The sequence below is a fragment of the Corvus kubaryi genome, unplaced genomic scaffold (assembly GCF_017639235.1).
Source record: "Corvus kubaryi isolate FWS band 111438036 unplaced genomic scaffold, C.kubaryi_AGA036_p1.0 37392, whole genome shotgun sequence".
NCBI lineage: Eukaryota > Metazoa > Chordata > Aves > Passeriformes > Corvidae > Corvus > Corvus kubaryi.
The window spans coordinates 12,713,683-12,733,561 of NW_024581131.1; the positions used below are offsets into that span (position 1 = coordinate 12,713,683).

Sequence of the window (19,879 nt, forward strand, 5' to 3'; positions counted from 1 at the left end):
TCCATAGAAGTTCCTGTCTTCTTCTTATTAGGATGATTATGAGAGGTCACTCACTCTGTTGAGAAGATTCATCTCAAGGGAACAAAGGCTAGCTAGCACATGGATAAAACAGAGAAGCGTGAAAGCTAATGTCAAACACAAAACTAGTTTGTGAAGTCTAAAATGTTTTCCTTCTCCACCTCTTGACACGGATTAAGAACTCATCCAAGCTGGGAGCAAACTGTATTGAACTGCAACAGGAGGAAAGGGAGCAAGTTAGTTAGGGCTCCAGGCTGTATCCCAGCTTGCCTCTGTGCTGCTCCAAAGTAAACATAACACAGGATCTAGAGGAAGGGCCAGGGCAGGTCAGGGTTAGAGCTGGCAGAAAGCCTCTCCCCAGGCTCCTCATACTACCCACCCACTGTTTACTGCAGGAGTCTAATTTTAAACAAGTTTGTTTATGGATGTGGTCAGCAGTTTACAAATCTAGATTCCATTTGGAGTGGTTTGCATGTGTGTGGGTTGGTGGGAGAGTGTATGACAGGCTGCGTGTGTGCACTGTGCCTGGGTGAACAGGACAGGGATGGGATCTTTGAGTGTGGGTACACAAGAATGAGCTTGCCAGTACTCCAGTGGCATTTAAGTTCCGAGTGAATGGAAGTGCAATGCTGTGCGTGAGGTGGGTGGAGAGGAAAGTCAGGATGTCAGCAGGCCCTGAGACTGTGCTGAGGTTCTGCAGCCCCATGGGAATATTTGTTATATCAGAGAAAACTTTCCAAACACATTTTCTGTCCCTGACTAAAGGCATTACAAGCCTGGTTCTGCCCAACTCAAAATCACCATTTTGAACTGGTTTTTTACAGTGAGTTGTCATGGATAAAGTTGTGATATGCACAGCGCAGTTACAAGGGAAGTATATACACAGAAGTATTGAGAAAAAGAGATTTTTGTATTAGGGATAGCAGTTGACTCTTGACTGCTAGAATGATGGGAACTCACAGGTTGGATCAGTTCGGAAGGCCACCCAAGCTTACTCTCTGACCACAGACTATGCTCACAAAAGCTTCTAGCCAGTGTCTCCAGACCTGGCCTGTTTCGCCTGGTCGAGGCCAATTGTGAGCTATGTCCATCAGAGGGAGCTATTTCAGTGTGAGTGGACAGAAATCCATGAGCTTTATGTTAGAAACTGCTGTGTGCCAGCAGATGAGAAAGTGGCATGCCAGCAGTCCCCAGTGCTTGGGAGCACATCTAATGCTTCCCTCTTTTTGTCCTGAATGAGATTCTCGTTCCTCAATCACAATTTAGAGGGGCTAGGATGAACAGACCGATGTATTTTAATGCAGTCTTCCCATACAGGACAAGCACCTGAATGGTGCTTGCTCATCCAAGTTTCTCCACCTTGTCTCCTGAACTTAAGTTTAAAAATACCTGGGGATTTTACAGATATATACGTGTGGGCAAGCATAAGTAAATACACACACACAAACCAATATTATTTGATTTGTACTTTTCCTGCCAAGAATTTTAGAACTATCCCATCTAGTTAAAACTCAGACTCAGGAAGAGGGATAAAATACGATAAATGACCAACAACATGAAGAATGTTCATATGGATTATCTGTTCCTTTTGCTTTCCAACTAGGGGGCCTTGAATCAAACAAGAGAGGTGGTTCTTTACAGGACAGTGTGCAACTCTTCACCAAGAGGTGTGGAGGTTACAATTTTATGTGATTTCAAGGGGAAGCTGTTGGAGAAGTTCTTGGGAGTGGAGTCCACTGAGAGTTCCTAAACCCGTTAAAATTATATCCAGTTCAGAAACTCTCTGGGTTGAAACCAGCTCATAGTTGGGCAAGTATTAAGGGGAAGAATTATATATATATTTGTGCAGTTCCTTTTCCCTTAAAAGGCACTAGCTTGTGGGCTTTTCCTATCCTGTCTCCACTAGGATTTAATAATTTCCTTAAAGAAAGGGAAAAAAATGTTCCTAGTAAAAGTTAATTGTTAGGTGTTAACATAGTCTAGATAAAGCTGGAAATTTATGTCTCAAGGCCAAGAAAAATACATGCATAAGACATAGCAGTTGCGGGTATGTAGTTACTCACAAAAATTTGGAACCTGCTCATTAAGTCTCCTAATCTCTTGACATCAGCAATGCTTTTCATCAGTAGATTCCATTAGCTATATATTTTCTGTGAAAAACCATATCCTTTCAACTGTCAAAAAAGTGCAAACATTGGGAAGCTGTAAAGTTGTAATGCTACAAGTGGGAGAAGAAGTCAACAGCTTCCCCGCATTTACCTGAGTAGTAGAACTGGATCTGGAAAGCAAAGAGGAAATCAGAAAAAGACATCAGGCAATCCATTGCATCATCCATCAGCACAATCCTGTAAGATAAGAGAAACAGTTTAGCGTTTACAAAAAAACTGAAGTCTGTAACCAGGAACCCCAGACCTTGAGAAAGTGCAGCCAAGGAATTATGTGCAACTGAGGATTGCTAGTGGCTCAGTATAAGAAGTTAGGAGAGAGGAATGGGAACACCCATTGCTGCATGGATGTGGATGCCCTACTATGAAACAAAGGCAGCTTAAGAACCTGGAGTGAGGAGAAGATCCTGAATGTCAATCACACACTTCAGCTACAGTGTGAACAGAGCAGTGTGACATTCAAAGCCTAGTGGACATGGTGGAACAAACACTGGCACAAAAAACTGCAAGGCTGGTTCACATGGTTATATAGAATTGTGGAATATCCTGAGTTGAACGGGATCCACAAGGATCATCAAAGTCCAGCTTCTGACTAACTGACTACAGACAGGACAGCTACACAAGTAGTAAACTGGTGTAAGCAGAACAAGACTCATGCTATCCCTCTGTGTACCAGAATTCATCTAACTGGGATATTTTTCAGATTCATAAAGATTGTAACAGTTGCAATTCACCATCTATACTCAAACAAACTCTACTTGACTACAAAGGAAATAACATTGCACCAACAATCAGCACACTGTGAACACCCTATCCTCCCTTCCTGATAAAAGAATTGGTCTATTTTCATATCAGGTCTCTTATTTGACTATCAGGTCAAATTTCATGACAACTGAAGACTTCTTGGGCCAGGGACAGTCTTCTTTCTCCCTGCTAAGCTGTAGGTGCATGTAGGGAGCTACATGAGTCCCTATTTCAAAGCATATTTCTTGAATATGGAAAATACCAGCCACAGGCCATAAAGATGAAATATAAGTGATAGCAAAGTTCAACTCCTCCTTTCAGGAAAAAAACCTGTGGATTTCAGGACAAAAATGTTCATCAAAATGAAAACAAAAATAATGCTCTGGTCACTGCTACCACTACTTAAGGATAAAAAGGTCAGTCTCTGAAGTGGGGACAATCAAACTCATCTGAGCAATGACAGCTTAAACTGTAAACCAGAAAAAAATACTCCATTTTGATGAAAAAACCCCAGAGTATTCAGGCAATGCTAAAGAAAGGCAACTGGTATTTCTTTTCAATTGTGTGTAGGTCTACTGAACCCATACAGTCAGTACCTGGCACACTGTGCCATGTGAGGATTGTCAGTTCATTATAGCCAAAGTATGGGTCATCCAGTAGGACCCTTCTGAATACAGGGCCAGATGCAATCTACGCACCAACTCCTGCAGCATCAATTGTCTAAACACATTGCTGGGGAAACACTGTTCTGTCTCATGTAAAAGACTCCAGGGAGCTGTGTGGGAGGCTGACCTAGAAGAACACAGGATCTTGCAAGACTTGCCTGCCACTCAGACCAGTTCTGTTCACTGTGGCAAAATCAAACATGTAGAGCAGCTTGAATTAATTATCTCAAAGAAGAAAGACTGGGGCTAAGAGGGTCCCCAGGAGAAAAGCCAGTATTTAAAACAAAACCCTTTGAAGATGTCAAAGTGCTTCTGATTTATTTATTACATTCCAGAAGCCTCCTCTCCTCCTGTCTAAAGAAGCAGTAGCTTCAGTTCTTAATTCTCACTAATAAGCATGTTACTGAGATTGTCAGTGGCCACATCAAGGAAATGGCTTTGAAGCTGGCAGGCAGAGCATCTTTATCTCTCAGGCAATACTGCTCAGCCACTGGCATTTCCAACCACTATTTAAGCACTGGAAATGTGATTGGCCACATCACTGATGAGCTGCACTCCCTCCTTTGAAATGATGGTCTGTTTCCCAGATACCCTCAAAGCACCGAAGCTTTCTTCTCAAAGTTGCAGGAAAACAACAGTGGAGAGTGGTTTTAGATATTTGTTATGCAGAGAGACAACATTACACCACCTTCATAATAAGAAACTCTTTTCACTTGTTAAATCTAAAACTCTGGTCAATGGCAGTGCTTTGCAGCACCAAGTCCCAGTCTCTTACTTGGGGGAGAGCATGAGAAAGTACACATGAGAATTTGCTGGACAGTTTTTGCTGTTAAAGACAGCAAGGAGCCTCTGCGGAAGCCTGTACAGCACATATGTGACAGAGAAGCATCTAAATAGAAGCAGGTGCACTCTGGTGCTGGGTTACTGATTCTGCTTGGCCCAGGAGTTTGCACGCCGGAAATGTTGAGAAGTCTTTAAATCCAAGACAATCATTTATGAGGAGATGGACTGCAGCTGGCAATTCCCCCACATAGCCAGCTGACTGAGCACTCAAGGAAGCTGAGAGAGCATCATATGCAACATATCTGCACCTCTTCCTTGAAATATCGGTCAAGGAGAAAAACCTAGCCACAGACTGTTACCTAGACAGCAGGACCAAAATTGAGGACAAAATCTGAAAGCCTGAACTGCAATTCAAAAAAGTTCATCAGGTATCTCTTATTTCAAGGCATTTTTTATTCATTTTTTTGTTATCCAAATTAGACTTTAAGCCCTGAAGCCACAGCTGTGTTTAAAAAGTTAGTAGTTGGCACTCAATGAGTAATGAAAATCAAGGAGGAACTTTGGAAAGCACTGAATAAAAATGCCTACACTTGTGGCGTTCTGGTAGAGGGTATAGTGGTCTTTCAGGGTTCAAGTGGGTTTGGCTGGCAGGAAAGCCTTGCTATTGTGCCAGTGGGGAAACTTTATGGTCTACTGATTGTGGTAAAATCTCAGAAATCCAGACTAGACAGGATGTTCCCAGGACAAACTCTAGACCAGGTAAGTTGAAAGGACTTTTACCATTTTCTGCTACCATTAAAGGCTAACTGACACAATCTGTCTCAAAGCCAGGATGGCTCAAATGAATTTTCAGAGACTTGGTTTATTTACTGAGACATGGAGGCAAAAATAAGCAAAACATACAAAACAGGCAAGATCTGCATTCTTAGGCAATCTTTTTAACAATAGGGGTACTGAATTTCAAGCCCCAGTTCCATTAGTACTGATCAGTGCAACATGAGCTTCCACACCAAATAAAACAGCATAGGAGCGGTGAACTTCTTGGCTCTCACTACTCAAATATGTGCAGGGAGTTCCTTTTGTTTCTCTTACAATAGAAAAATCAGTGCTCAGGTACAGATCTTAAAATCATGGCATCAAACCAGAAAAACTCCTTCATTTTCTGTCCTGCAATTTCTTCAGAAAGCCAAAAGGTGTCTCTGAACCTCAAAGGTATCTCTGTAGATTAAAGTCTTTAATCTGCTAATGGCTATAACCATTTGAAGAAGAAAACATCCAAGAAATCTCACAGACACAGATACCCTGGTTCACTTTTTGGGTACGACTTCTGCATTTGTGTAGCACCAGGAACAGAAAAATGGAGCTCTGTGATGTCATGTGAATAAAACCTGTATTGTTGCAGCCTCCATTCTTATGTTCTAGACATTTCCTGATCTTAGTCCTAGTGTTTGTTACCAGTGCGTAGCAACAGCTCCTGGATGAGCGGACTGCACCATGCCGTGAGATCATCTCAATCATGCAGCACTGAGACTACAGCTACAACTGCCCTCTTCCCAGCAGCACCAGTGCAGGTCCTCGCTGTATCACTGAATGCTGTGGCTACTCCTGCTGCTACTTTCTTTAATTCCTTTCCCAAGAAAATTAGCAACAAATCCGTTGGGGGTGTGCAGACTGAAGAAGGAACAATGTCTGTAGGTTTGCATGTGACACTCATGTTTTGCAAAGACTTGATCAACTGGTGCTGTAAGAAAGTCTGCAGAGCTCACCCTTCCAACAGGCAGAGACCAAGGCGGACAATGGGAAGTACAGACCAGAAAAAGGACAAGAGCGTGAGCAACAGTTGTAAGCAAAGAGAAAGATAGTTTAGAAATATGGCAAGTTTTATTAAAATTGTTCAAATAGATCAGCTTGCTACAGAGTTCAAGTAAATCTCTAGCCAGCCAAAAGTAGGAGTGAGGTCATCCCCACCTGAGCCTGGGTGCCTCTGACGGAGATCTCATTTCTCTCCAACACCTGCTCCCAAAGCCAGCTTGTCTGTCTCTATGGCACATGCACAACAGTGCAGCAGGCCCCTGAATGGGGCCTCTAGTTTACAGCAGCCTTGTGGACTAAATTCCTTGACACAAACATCACAACATGTGTAGATATGCTGAAGTCTCCATTGCATGCACCATCACAAATTCCTGCTCAGTTCAGCTGGAGTCCTATGAAATACACACCAGCACACAGGACTGGTGCTTGTGTACCTCCATGAAAGAAGCAGCAAATATATCTCTACTACAGGGCTAGCATTCTTTTTTAGTCTGGCATTGGGGGACAAGCAACTGAACAGATGTGTGTACCTTATTAAGTTTTCAATATCAGATAGTTAATAATCAACTGCCTGGGCTGCACTGGAATCAGCAAGCACAATCAGTAAAAAATTCCATATCACATTATCAATGCCCTGAGCCAACTATCTGCTTTTTGCCTTGTCTAGATTAAAAGAAAATTTCAAACAGATTAGCTACCATGTTCTTACCAAACATACTTTAAAACACTGGCAATCCTTCAGAGGTTAGTGTGCTTAAATGTGATCAACCATAGAAGCTGGGGCAAGGTGGAACACATTTTAGAATGGTAAACAGTATTTGAAATACAGTTTAAAAATCATGTCAGTTAAAACCATATTGGCTAACATTCTTTTATCTGCAATTCATGTGAACATAGAGCCAACAGCAGCATTCTGCACTGATATTTCAGTTTTTGTGTATCTTAAATATATACTCTTTCACATTGCTAGAGAAACACCCTGTTCTTAACCTCAAAAGATAGCGTCTCTTTTCCCCCAAACCTTAAAAGTTGAAGGTCCCTGGTCATGCCTTTACCCACAGGTCTAGTTCCTAAGTCCATGCACGTAGGACTAATCTTGCCTTTAAAGAGAGAATGAGGACCCACCTTGCTGCTTTCTGAGTGAGTTCCATTGGGAAGTCAGGGCAGAGCAGCTGCAGCAGGCAGTGGTATTCCTGTGCTGTCAGCAAATCTGCAGGGAAAGAGAGGTGAGAACATTGTAATTCTTTTATAGGCTGTTCCCTCCCCTTGCTTCCTCTCTAGGAAAAAAAACCTCATATTCCCTTTACTTCCAATTCAAGTAGTCTGGGTATTAAAGACAATGTAACTGCTCCCTAGACCTTCAGAGCTGGGCTCTTCAAATGGAGTTCCCAGCACAATCTGAAAGAGGGCTGATAAAGGGGAAATCCTATTGAACAGGCTCCTGCAGAGAAACTGGTAACAGGTAGTGATTCAGTGTGAAAAAGGAGTAACCAAAATAGGGCAGTTTCAAGTGAGAACACAGTTCTGTTTGACTTGAATATAACCATGTGGAAAAAGGAATAATTTCAAAGTTGCTTAAATTTGCTGAAATTCACTGGCATGGTGACATTCCCCACAATACACTTGAAAATCATCCACAGAACATCTGGCAGCAGTAACAAAGGCAAACAAGGTTTTTGGGTTGTGTATGGAAGGCTATAGAGTATAAACCACAGACGTTATTACTTTGGCATTCAGTAAGGCAGCTGGATGGTCTCTTTTGGAATAATGTGTACAAATCTGGTCACTGTATTATAGGAAGCACAGAACAAAGATCCAAAAAACACAAGAAAACCGATCAAATGATTCATGTGTTAGAGAGCATCTTTGTGAAAGACTGGTCAAGAAGGGACGCTGTGGCTCAGCAGAAGGAGTCTAAAAGAGGTGACTCTTAGGGAAGCTTATAGGATCCCAAGGGAATGGAAACATCCTGATGTGAAAAAGCCCTACATGATTGTATGTTCACAGTCCAAAAGGCTGTGGACTGGAGTTAAGAAGACGACTAGCTGAACAGCAGCAATTTTGCAGTATTTCTATATACAGAAGAATGCAAAGTATGGAAGAAAGAGCCAGAGGTGGAAGTAGAGCCAAGCAGTAGTCAGGGAGGGGATCTCAAGGGCACTGGCAGTGGGACTGAGGTACAGAGCATAAGTTCTTTTGCCACAAACATGTTAGTCTTCATTAGGCTTTCATCCAAATAATTAATCTTGTTTCAGATGACAGCCACAACTTAGAATCACAGAGTAAGTAAGGTCCAACCATTAACCAACACTGCCAAGTCCACCACTGAACCACATCCCTAAGCACTACATCTACATGTTTTTTGAACACTTCCAGGGATGGTGAGTCCATCACTTCCCGGAGGGCCATTCCAATGCTTGACCACACTTTCAGTGAAGAAATTTTTCCTAATATCCAATCTAAACCTTCCCTGGCACAAGTGGAGGCCATTTTCTCTAATCCTGTTACTTGGGAGAAGAGACTGACCTCCATCTCACTACAACCTCCTTTCAGGTAACTGTAGAGAGCAGTAAGGTTTCCCCAGAACCTCTTTTTCTCCAGGCCAAACAACCCCAGCTCCCTCAGCCATTTCTCCCAAGACTTGTGTTCCATACACTTCACCAGCTCCGTTGCCCTTCCCTGGATGTGCTCCAGAGAGCACAATGTCCTTCTCATAGGGAGGGGCCCAAAACTGGATGCAGGGTTCCTGGTGTGGCCTCACCAGTGCCGAGTACAGGGGGACAATCACTGCCCCGGTCCTGCTGGCCACACTGTGCTGATACAGGCCAGATGCCACTGGCCTTCTTGGCCACCTGGGCACACACTGGCTCATGTTCAGCTGCTGTCACCAGCACCTTCAGGTTCTCTGCCACCAGGCAGCTTTCCAGCCACACTTCCCCCAGCCTGCAGCGCTGCATGGGGTTGTTGTGACCCAAGTGCAGGACCTGGAACTTTGCCCATCAATCCAGCCTCTCAAGATCCCTCTGCAGAGAGCAGATCAACACTTGGCCAACTTGGTGTCATCTGTAAACTAGCTGAGAGGGCACTTGATCCCCTTGTTCAGAACATTGTTAAAGAGATTAAGCGGGACTGGCCCCAATACTGAGCCCTGGCAGATGAGGGCTTCTCCCTATCTCCACAACTCCTCAAAGCCTGGCAGTTTGACAAAAGCAAGAGAAAGAGAAAATGTTACATCTTTGTCAGATATTTCAAGAGGCAGGATACAGTATCAAAGGGACATTTCACTGCAACATCCAACCCAGTCAAATTAATGTTTTCAATGCTGACTAAAGAAATACTGCAGGAAGACTGTCCCAAAATCAAGTTACAGACTTTTCCTTTATCTTCATTGTTAGCCAGGGAAGTGGGGGAAAGAGAAGCAAGAGCTATGATTTTTCTCTTCAGTTCAGGAAGCCCCATGGCTGAAAAACATAGCTGAGACACTCTGACATCCATTATAAACACTCTCTAGAGTACTATACTTTGCACTGCTCTTGGAAAGACTTTCTATTTAATGAAGCACCTTGGGTTTAGGGTCATGCTATGAAAAGGTGATTTTTCTCTGTCTGGAACAGCCAATTCTGCAGTCAGAAATCTGCTGTAACACACAAAAGTCCCAGCCTGTGCAGAACTACAATACCATTGCAGGGATCTGTAGAACCTAATCTATTGTAAGGATAAATACATCAGAACCTCTCTTCTTCCAGAACTTGAATGTTGAACAGAATTAAATTTCTGTGACTGCACTGAAGTTACAGGTGTCTTGGAGCATATGTACCTTGTTTGTACTGTCATTTCTTGTCAAAAAACAAATCAGGAGTTGTTCTCTATTGCAGATATGACCTTGGTGCTTCAGTCTATGTGTACCTGAGCTTGTGTTAATGATGGAATTCAGTGGAACAGTGGGATTTCCTCCTGCAGTGTTAGTTAATCAGTTCCTTGAATGTCCTTAAGGAAAGTATCACCAAGTTTTATGTATAACTGCAAAAAGATATTGAAAAAGTCCCAATTACCATAAACAGGATTATGCATATTTTGAATTGAGTTTTCAGCTCACTATCTCTCTTTCATGACACAACACAGAAGAAAGAAAATTTTGTTCACTATTATCTTGTTAACTCAACAGTCATCAAGAAAAGTATCACCAAGATTTATGACCTAAGTTCTCAAGAAAACTATCTGGTCATGTAAGGTACACGCAAGTTTCATGTCTCCCAAGGTTCAATAATGGGCCCAATATTGTTTAATTTATTCATCAATGACTTGGATGAAGAGATAGAGGATTCCTCAGCAAGTTCACTGATGGCACAAAGCTGGGAGGAATGGCTGATACCCTGGAGTGCTGGGCTGCCATTCAGAAAGACCTTGACAGGCTGGAGAGATGGGCAGAGAGGAACCATCTGAAATTTAGCAAAGGCAAGTGTAGGGTTCTGCACCTGGGAAAGAACAACCTCCTGCACCAGCACAGGCTGTGGGCTGACCTGCTGGAAAGCAACTCTGTGGAGAAGGACCTGGAGTCCTGGTGGACAACACGCTGTCCCTGAGCCAGCAGTGCCCTTGTGGCAAAGAAGGACAATGGAATCCTGGGGTGCACTAGGAAGAGCATTGCCAGCAGGTCCAGGGAGGTGATCCTGTCCCTCCACTCAGCCCTGGTGAGGCTGCATCGGGAGCACTGTGTCCAGTTCTGGGATCCTCAGGACAAGAGAGACATGGGGCTCCTAGAGCAGGTCCAGTGGAGGGTTACAAAGATTATTAAGGGTCTGGAGAATCTCTCTTTCGAGCACAGGCCGAGTGACCTGGGCCTGTTCATCCTTGAGAAGAGACAACTGAGAGGGGACGTCATCAATGTCTATAAGTATCTGAAGGGAGGGTGCCAAGAGAATGGAGCCAGGCTCTTTTTGATGGCGCCAAGCAGTAGGACAAGAAGCAACAGGCAGAAACAGATGCACAGGAAATTCCACATGGAAAGAAGGAAGAAAGGAAGAACTTCTTTACTGTGGGAGTGACCATGGACCAGATTGTCCAAGAAGATTGTGGAGTCTCCCTCATTGGAGATATTCAAGAACCATCTGGATGTAATCCTGCGCCATGTGCTTTAGGATGACCTAGCATGAGCAGGGAGGTTGAACCAAATGACCCACTGTGGTCACTGACCCATTCTATGATTCTGTGATTTTCCACAAGCCCAGCACAGGAAGCAGGTTACATGAAAACAGAATTTGGGCATAAAAAAGCTCTTTTTGAAACTGACACTTGGTCATAATTGAACAGGATAGTATGGACCTCTTACTCTTCAAGGCTTTCTAAATCTAGCTTTGAATAATGCTGGGAAATAAATTTCTGATCTTTGCTAAAATGTCTACATGCTAGTCTGAAGGAGTCACACCAACTGAAAGCTTTACGCAATACTTGATTTCCATTTTTTGTTTGGTTAAATTCAAATTCCTATTTATGCATCCTTATACCTCTTGCTCATTATTTTTTCTTTTTTTTGTCAACAGGCCATTATAATAACCCTTTCTTCATACTGTATTTTATTCAATCTACTTAACAGATTAACATTTAGCTAAAGTTAAATCTGTTTACCTTACCCTCTCTCTCTTTCCCTACTTAGCCCAGTTATATCTGTTTCTCTGCTTTGATCCCCTTTAGATTTTCACAGTGTTGTGTCCAGCAGTATACAAAACATCTTTCATGCATTCAGAACAGACAGGCTCTAGGAGGATAATCTGCCTGCTTTAATCAGCAAAGGCCCTTTTCATTAATTTCGATTTTTAGTCTCCTCTTTTCTCTCTGAAGGTGAAGGAGTTTGAGGTTGGTTTTTCTTGAAGGATGAGGTTTCCAGAGAAAGTTGCACTTTTTTCTCAGTCCCTGTCTGATTGATAGACAAAAGCAGCTTGAGAAGGTAACTGGGCCCTAAGAGAGCATTAGTTTTGAGGCATAAATAGAGATGTCTCACTTGGTAAAATAAGATACTTTTAAAACTTATAAAAATTTATGTTTTTTCTTCTCTCTCTTCATACCTAATCACAGCATCATCCCTACTCCTCTACCATAAAACAAGAAAACAATATAGAATAAAAGCAGAAGTCTTCTCAGAAAGAATTTGGGAAAGGGTGGCAGAGATCCTCTCCAACCAGCACATTAGAGAATGAAGTTTGTTGTCAATAAAAGTGGAATTAATTACAGTTTCAATCTTTGGGCAAATGGTCCATTTAGACAGGAACTGCCCATAAAGCTGAAGTGGTGCAGAGAAGTTCCTGCTCTAAAGAAATCTTTTGTTTCTTATGCCTGGGGAAATGGCATCAAATTATTCACTGAAGTACAGAGGCAGACTTTTTTAGGCTGTAACACAACTCATCCGTAGACACCCCAGGCGCCTGACCAACAAATCATACCAATTTTTCAGACTATAGTTGGATACCTTTTATACAGGAAGTGGGATCACCACAGACCTTAGGAGGTGTCTTCACTTTGCTGTGATCACTGTTTTCCTATCCCCTACAGCAAGGTCAGTGAAGACCATGCAGAAAATTACATTTGCCCATGCACCACATTGTCTGCCAAGAGCTGCTTGGAATAAACAAGGGCAGTTTTGGTGCATGACCACGTTGCTCCTTCCTGTCTCCAGGCCACAGCTGAGTAAATAGAGTTCAATGTTGCATGATGAAGAAAGAAAGAAAAGAAGGAAGGTACCAGTCAAAATGAGTGAAAACTGGAATCCACAACTGCTACTTTGGTTGCTACCACAAATTACTGCATCTCAAGTTTCAGTAACAAATGAAGCAAATCATGGAGTGTTTAAATCTGACCCCACAGCACAGGGCAGTGAGATATATACACTCTACCATGCCCTTGCAGTGGAACAAACTTGCTCATACCATGTGCTTAAGGATGAAGATTGCAGTCTCCATGTTAATCGTGTTCATTTACAGCTGAACTAACACTTCACTCTTCTAGAAAAAAGAACTAATAACAAATTCCAAAGTCATTTGAAAACAACAGCTCACTAAGAAGGAGTTTAACAGGAAGTACTTTGACCATTCAGCATAATTTTTGCTGTACTGGACTTCAAATTATTGCCTAGATTGTACTGCTGCTGAGACCATGCCACTAGCAAAATCCTAACCCTTTCCTACAGATTGGAGTGTCCTGTGAGTAGTTTATTGTCTTTTAGTGCCTGAGGCAGACTGTTTCTCATGTTTCAGGGCTAGAGTGGAGAAATAATTTTGTCTCTGAGGTACAGTCTTAGAAGGTACCACTTTCTGGATAAAAATGGCCTACCTTGAGAAACATGGAGGCAGCTGCTTTGTACTTCTCTGACTTTTAAAGCACATATCAAAACTGTTTCTGGTTTGTATGTGGCTAACAGATGGCACATGACCTGGAGTGATGCACACTCCAGGAGTACTAAGTGATGTGTTAATGCTGCTGTCAGTGTTGTGTGTGAAGTGTAGGCACACCTGAATTATCTTAAAACTAGTTATCTTTCATAGTGACAGCAGCCCAGACATAGAAGCCTGGAGCTCAGTGAAGGCTGTAAAATCTACCCAGGAAGCCAATAAATATTTAGGACTTAGCCTGAATTGCAGTCATTGCTGCTGTATCTAGGCTGCTTTCAGCACAAAAAGTAGCTATCTACAACACTGTCACAACATTGTGACAGCTATAAAAATGCCCAAAGCAGTAGGAGACTATTTACTGCAGCTGGTGTATGAAATCTGTCCCAAAAAGTCACATTAGTAGCTTCCCAGAAACACAAGGATTGCCTTGATGAATATACATTAAAGTTCCCTATTCCCATAATTTTTTATGTACAACCAGTATCCAAGCAGACTGGAGCCCTGAGCAATGTAGCTGTCCCCTTTGAATTATGCTAGGACACACAATTTCCACAGGTTGCTTTTCTACCACAGTCATGAAGTCATTCAAGAGTCGAAGTCATAGAGCTGTAAATCAGTCTCCTGCAAATATAACAGAGAACAGTCTAATTTAATTTTTTTTAAGTGTTGGAAGAGTCTTTGCTGGCCTTTAGTTTTTTGGTGTTTCTGGTGTATCATGTACCTAAGATTCTCTCTATATCCATGCAAGATTGCAACCATGTAGAAAAAAACAAAAAAAAAAACCAAAAGCCCCCCAAAATAAAAGTCAATGTGTTCTCAAGCTGTCTACCAGAACTACAATTTTACAAAATACATGAGTATTGATAATACTGCAACTTCACAACTACCATCTGGCTAGCAGGCTAAGCCTGCACATGCCTTGTTCACAGGATACCTATGGCCTAATTTCCTCCATACATCTAGTGCTAGTAACAAAGAGAGAGCCAAGAATTCTAGGAAAATTAATCCATGCATAGGACTAAGCATGTTCATGTAAGACATGTACAGCAGGATTCATTCTGCTCTTGAAGTGTACAGACAGCTTCCACGATCATTACATCATAGTCTAAAGAGTGTAGGAAAATCAGGAGAAAACTGAGAGAGACCCACTTGTTACTTTTAAGCGATAGGAAAATGCTCTAAAAGCCAAAGATTGATGCAAGGTTAGATGAAAAACAACTTAATTGTTTAAAGGAAGATTTTCTAGCGAACAGTTTAAACAGGATAATGGTAAAATCTGTATCATGGATCAACATAAGAGCCAGTTCTTTCCATGCAGTGTTGGACATAAGTAGCTTTAAATACTGTGGCTTTGTATCAAGGTCTGGCTCAATCTCATTACCTACTAGCATATATTATTTCTGCATTTTTTATTTTATATATTACTAGCATATATTTTCTTATTTTCTTATTTTAACAACTGGATGCATTAACGCTGATGATGAAGTTCAACATGCACATAAGCCAACCTAAACCCTTACTCCTAATGAAAGGGACAGGCTCACTTCTCTTTCTCCCTTCCCATCACTTGCTGGTGGCCACATGGTTCTGAACCACCCCTTATACCAGCTCTGGCACTCAGCAGGCCTCTTGCTGAGAAAATTCAGCTTTTTCCCTGGGCTAGTGAATTGCACTGGCTCTCAGAAATTTGTGCTGAAAGCTCATGCAGAGCAAGCTGTGGAAGAGCACAGCCAGGTGCAGGGAAGAGGGAAGAAAGGGGATAAGGACAGCAGATTCACCCATCCTCAGCAAAGAAAAACTGTTAGATAGGCTTAAGGAGTTCCCTGCTTAAGACATTTTAATCCTTAACGTCCAGGATGTATGCAAGGCAATGTCATAGGATTAGTGATCCTCCTAATCAACAGCAGGTTCAGCTTTACCTGCTGTACTTGCACCCTACTGCTGTGATGGTGTGAACACTCTGGTATCAGACACATTTAAAACAGAACTTTTGGCATCCTTACTATCCAAGCAGGCAGATGAATTCAGGTTACTCACAAACCTACTCTTTCCACTGATACTGTTTAGATCCTCCCAGAACAGATCCCAGGACATCCTCAGGAAAGGACCCTGGAAGTCTTTGTGTCTGACATGACATGACAGCAAAAGCAGACAGGGTAACTGAAGAATGCACAGTTACTACAGTCTGGCTCAGATAGAAAGGTACCTGCAGGAACTGGCTGCACCCTGGATTGCCTCTCCTAACCTGTGAGAATATGAGCAAAATCCTGCCAGACATAAGGGTGCTGCTGCAGGTGAGCAGTCTTCACAAACAAGATGTTTTGCACTCTACAAAAGGAGCACGGCTGCAAACAGCAGACTTAGGTGACTCCTGTTGACAATAGGTAGAAAGACCCAGTTTATGATGTGAAAAAACAAAGGCTGAAAGAGATTTAGTGAGATTTGCCTGGAACAACCTATGTCAGACTCAGGATGAATATAGTGGAGAGTTAAGCAGACTGACCTAAAAAGATTTGTGGGGGGAGTGCTGCAAGAGAGAACAGGGAGAGAGGATTAGCATTGTGATTGAGCAAAAAGCTAGTTGTGAAGTACTTGGATAAGAAGGAAAAGATTGAGCTGCCACTGATATGAAGAACGAAGTAATTTGTTCTGGAGGTAGCCTAGACAGTTCATACGAACTGAGAAGTGGGTCCATTATGGGCAAATATTGTAGCACCCTACTTTGAGGAAGTGAAAGGTTTTTAAAAGAGTTACATCTTCTAGCTGGTACAATTGTTTTCCTGCACTTTGATCTTGAGCCCTTTTATCAATAAACCACTTGCCAGATTAACAAAAACAGAAAATGAATTTATACAGAACTGCTCCAATTCTATCCCCAGAAACCAGATTCTTTCTGTTTATACAAATGTTAATCATCCTCTAGCCCCTTTCAAATTCCCCATAATTACCCTTTAGTACGAAGTGTTTCATGTGGCAGCATCACTTCAGCTTTCAGTGAATGTTACTCAGGGCACCATGAGCTGTGCCAAAGGTACAGTCCAAGGCTATCATTTGGATGCTTATGTGGCTAACATGGCACATCCACAAACTGAAAAATTCAAACTTTCATTAGAAACATAGAGAAAGTTTTCAGCTCTCATGGTTGTAAAGAAAACATTCCAATATTGGAACAGTTTAACTGATGTAGTGTGATATTCCTGAATCCACAGAAAATCTGAAACATGACTGAAGTTTGATCTTTTCATCTTAGGAACCTTAACACTATACCTAATGCAACACTAAAGACAATGTTAACTCCTTATTTTCTTGTTTTAAGTCTAGAATGGGACTCTGAATGTAGTTTGGGCTTAAAGAATTCAGAGTTCCTGAAGTGCAAGAACAGTAAACAATAAGAAAGGAGAAGCAGCCACAACTTCTGGCAGTATTTCCAGAAGCAGAGAAAGAAGATAGAAGAAGACAAACAAAAGAGTCTGGTTTAAATTTTCCAGTACATAGTTGACTACAGGAACCAGATGGTGGCTTAAATGGACACCCAATTTTCTCCATGCAACTTTAACATTTACAAAGATAAATCCATGCATATTCCAAAGCATGTATAATCCTAAATATATGCTCAGCTCATTGAGTATGATCTCTAAGGGCATTTAGCTTTCTCTAAAAAAGGACATAGACCTAGTTTTGTGGACTACAGTATGAGAATGTATGACTACCCATCATGTTTCAGAGGCATAGCAAACTCAGACCAAAACAACGCAACACAGAACTGGCTTTTAAGACAGATAAACTAGAAAACTAGAAATAAGGTACCATTTCAGAGTGAAAGCAATTTATAACTGAAATGCCATAACATTTGACATTTTTTGTACGTGTCCACTATGAAAATTTTTTCCTTTCACTATAATGTTACTAAAGACATAACTAGCAGATCTCCCCAGCTATAGGTGATTTAGCCTGCTTTTATCTTGTTCAACAGTTGACTTTTCCTCACTTTGACAAGTTTTCAGTCACTTGTGTAGAAAATAATCAATCCAATGCCAGAGCTAATTGGTCTTGTAAACAATAAGGAGAAAACATTCCTGTTGAAGTTCTGACCATCTGGGGGGCAGACTGCTCAACCACTTGAAACAGGACCCACAGCACTCTTAATAGTGAGGTACAGAAATGCCGGCAACACTTCACTGAAGGATACCATCAACATTTCCCCAAGATCTCAAACAGCAGCAGTAATCTTTAGACAAGATGTGGATCAGCCTCTACTCAAGAAAACAAGTTGTCATTAAGCTTAAGATCTTCAAAACAACTGAAGAATTCATGGCTACACATCACGAGATGGGCAGAGTAAATGGGCAGGTGGTATGCAGCTGTATTTCATTCAATGCAGGACCTTACATACAACCCCTCCTCCCTCGGATATGTACTAGGACTAGTGACAATATGGCCAGTCTTCAATTAGTGCTTGGTATTTCCTCTCTGCTTTGGGAGCCCCAAGAAATACAGTTAGCTGGTAGACAGCTCATCTCTGTCATGCACACAGGGTCAGGGAGCAGAAGAAAGCTATGACATTGACCTAAAACAAAAAGGAGGTAGAGGATAAGGAGGATATACAATGAACTACGGAAATGCTGCAGATTGCTGTAGCAATGTCAGATCAAAGATCCCCTCCATTTCCAATTTCCTTCCAGACAACTTTTCCAGAAAACATCAGTGAAAGGCTCCAGTGAACCAGTTCTGGTAGAATCAGGTCTTTTCAAGTACCTTGAATCTCCCACGTGTTCATATGGCACGAAGTGGCATGTAAAAGCATGAAGTGCAACAGTCAACAATTTTCTCAGAACAATAAGTAAAACAGGAATGTTTTGGACTTTCCTCTTTTAATGACTGCTTTGGAAGAAGCATTCAAAGAACAGTGCAGCTGCTACAAGCACCCAATGGAAGAGAGACAAATCATTTCAGCATAATTTATATCATGACTAAGGATAGTCTTGTGTGTCTCTTCCAGTCCCTGCTCCACATCAACTCTTAACTAATCCACTGTCAAGTCTTGAACAGTTAACTGCACCTTCACCAACAGCTGTCATCACAGCAGGCACTCTGATACTGCTTCTCTGAAACACATCCATCATGAGCCCAACCTTGAAGGAGACAAGTTCAGGCACGTGAAGAATGGAGAATTCCACATGCCACCAAGAGTGACACCACTATGCAATTACACAAAGCAGTCTACTCACTGTGGTTGAAACCCAAGAAGCTGGTTGTGATCCACAAAGCACTGAAGGGTCTAGCACATCTTTCCATTGCACTTGAATTCACAGAGAATTTGACTACCTGACATAAACATGCATCTTCCAAGAACTGAAAGCCATCAGCAGGCCTGGCCATTCTTTGACTTTACTGCACAATACATTTACTAGAGGTTTATACACAGGCTATGCAGTATAATCCCAAGTACCCAGACTGTGGGCTACTTCTCTCCAATTTTCTTTCACAAATTATAATGCCTAAAAAAACAGTCTGAAAGGAAATGGCATTGTTTATAGGAGCCTCTGAGTCAACAGTTAAAGTCTCTATTCATAAAAATAGGTATGGTATCTGGACCTATGCTTGGGCAGTGTTGTTCAGGCATGTAAAATGGTCTTAAACACACCAATATTGAGTCTCTTTTATAAGAGTGAAAACATAAAAAGAAAATGAACCTCAAACAAAGCAAATCTATAAGAGAACTGGCTGGAGAAGGGTAATCTGGTTAATGACAAGACTGAAGAAGTCATCATTAGTTATTTAGAAAGAAATGCAGTGGAGCATGTAAGCTTCACAGAGAATGCTTGGAGCCCATTATAATATCAATGAGCTAGATTAATGATTGTAAATGACCACCACTACAGAACTGGTCTGAATGCAGAACAGAATGAATGCCCTAAGAGAAACCTGAAACAACAAGGCATCCAACTGCCCCTTTTAACGGTATGCTTTTGGCTAAGGTTCTGTAATGTCCCTTGATTTTAACTCTTACAATACTCTAGTGAGCTATGTGTCCAAAAATTTTTTTTTGTTGTTTAAGATTGAAAAGAGAGAGAAAGAATGTTGATTTTCTATGTATTTCACATGGAGAAACACATATTAATAAGAATTTAACATAGATATTAATTTCTAAAAAATGAAACAAAGCCTTTTTTTTTTAATGTTTCTTTAAGAAAGTTCTAAATTCTTCCATTAATCCTGAAAGTTTTTTATGGACATCATGCATCTTTGTCAAAGTTAAACTTAAATGCCACCTATTTTACAGCTAAATAAAGTTCCATGGACCATCTAC

At 41.6% G+C, this 19,879-nt stretch overlaps 1 protein-coding gene across 2 annotated transcripts in view; it reads right to left on the reverse strand.

Annotated features, from left to right (window-relative positions):
• CUNH11orf49 (chromosome unknown C11orf49 homolog) overlaps nt 1-19,879 on the reverse strand; it is an 81,693-nt gene that overhangs the window by 7,286 nt on the left and 54,528 nt on the right. For both annotated transcript variants that reach the window (XM_042038431.1, XM_042038430.1), the window contains exons 4-5: nt 7,313-7,397; nt 2,278-2,363 (exon numbers count right to left, since the gene is read on the reverse strand). In XM_042038431.1, the coding sequence (XP_041894365.1) occupies nt 2,278-2,363; nt 7,313-7,397 (171 nt within the window). The remainder of the gene's footprint in view (nt 1-2,277; nt 2,364-7,312; nt 7,398-19,879) is intronic.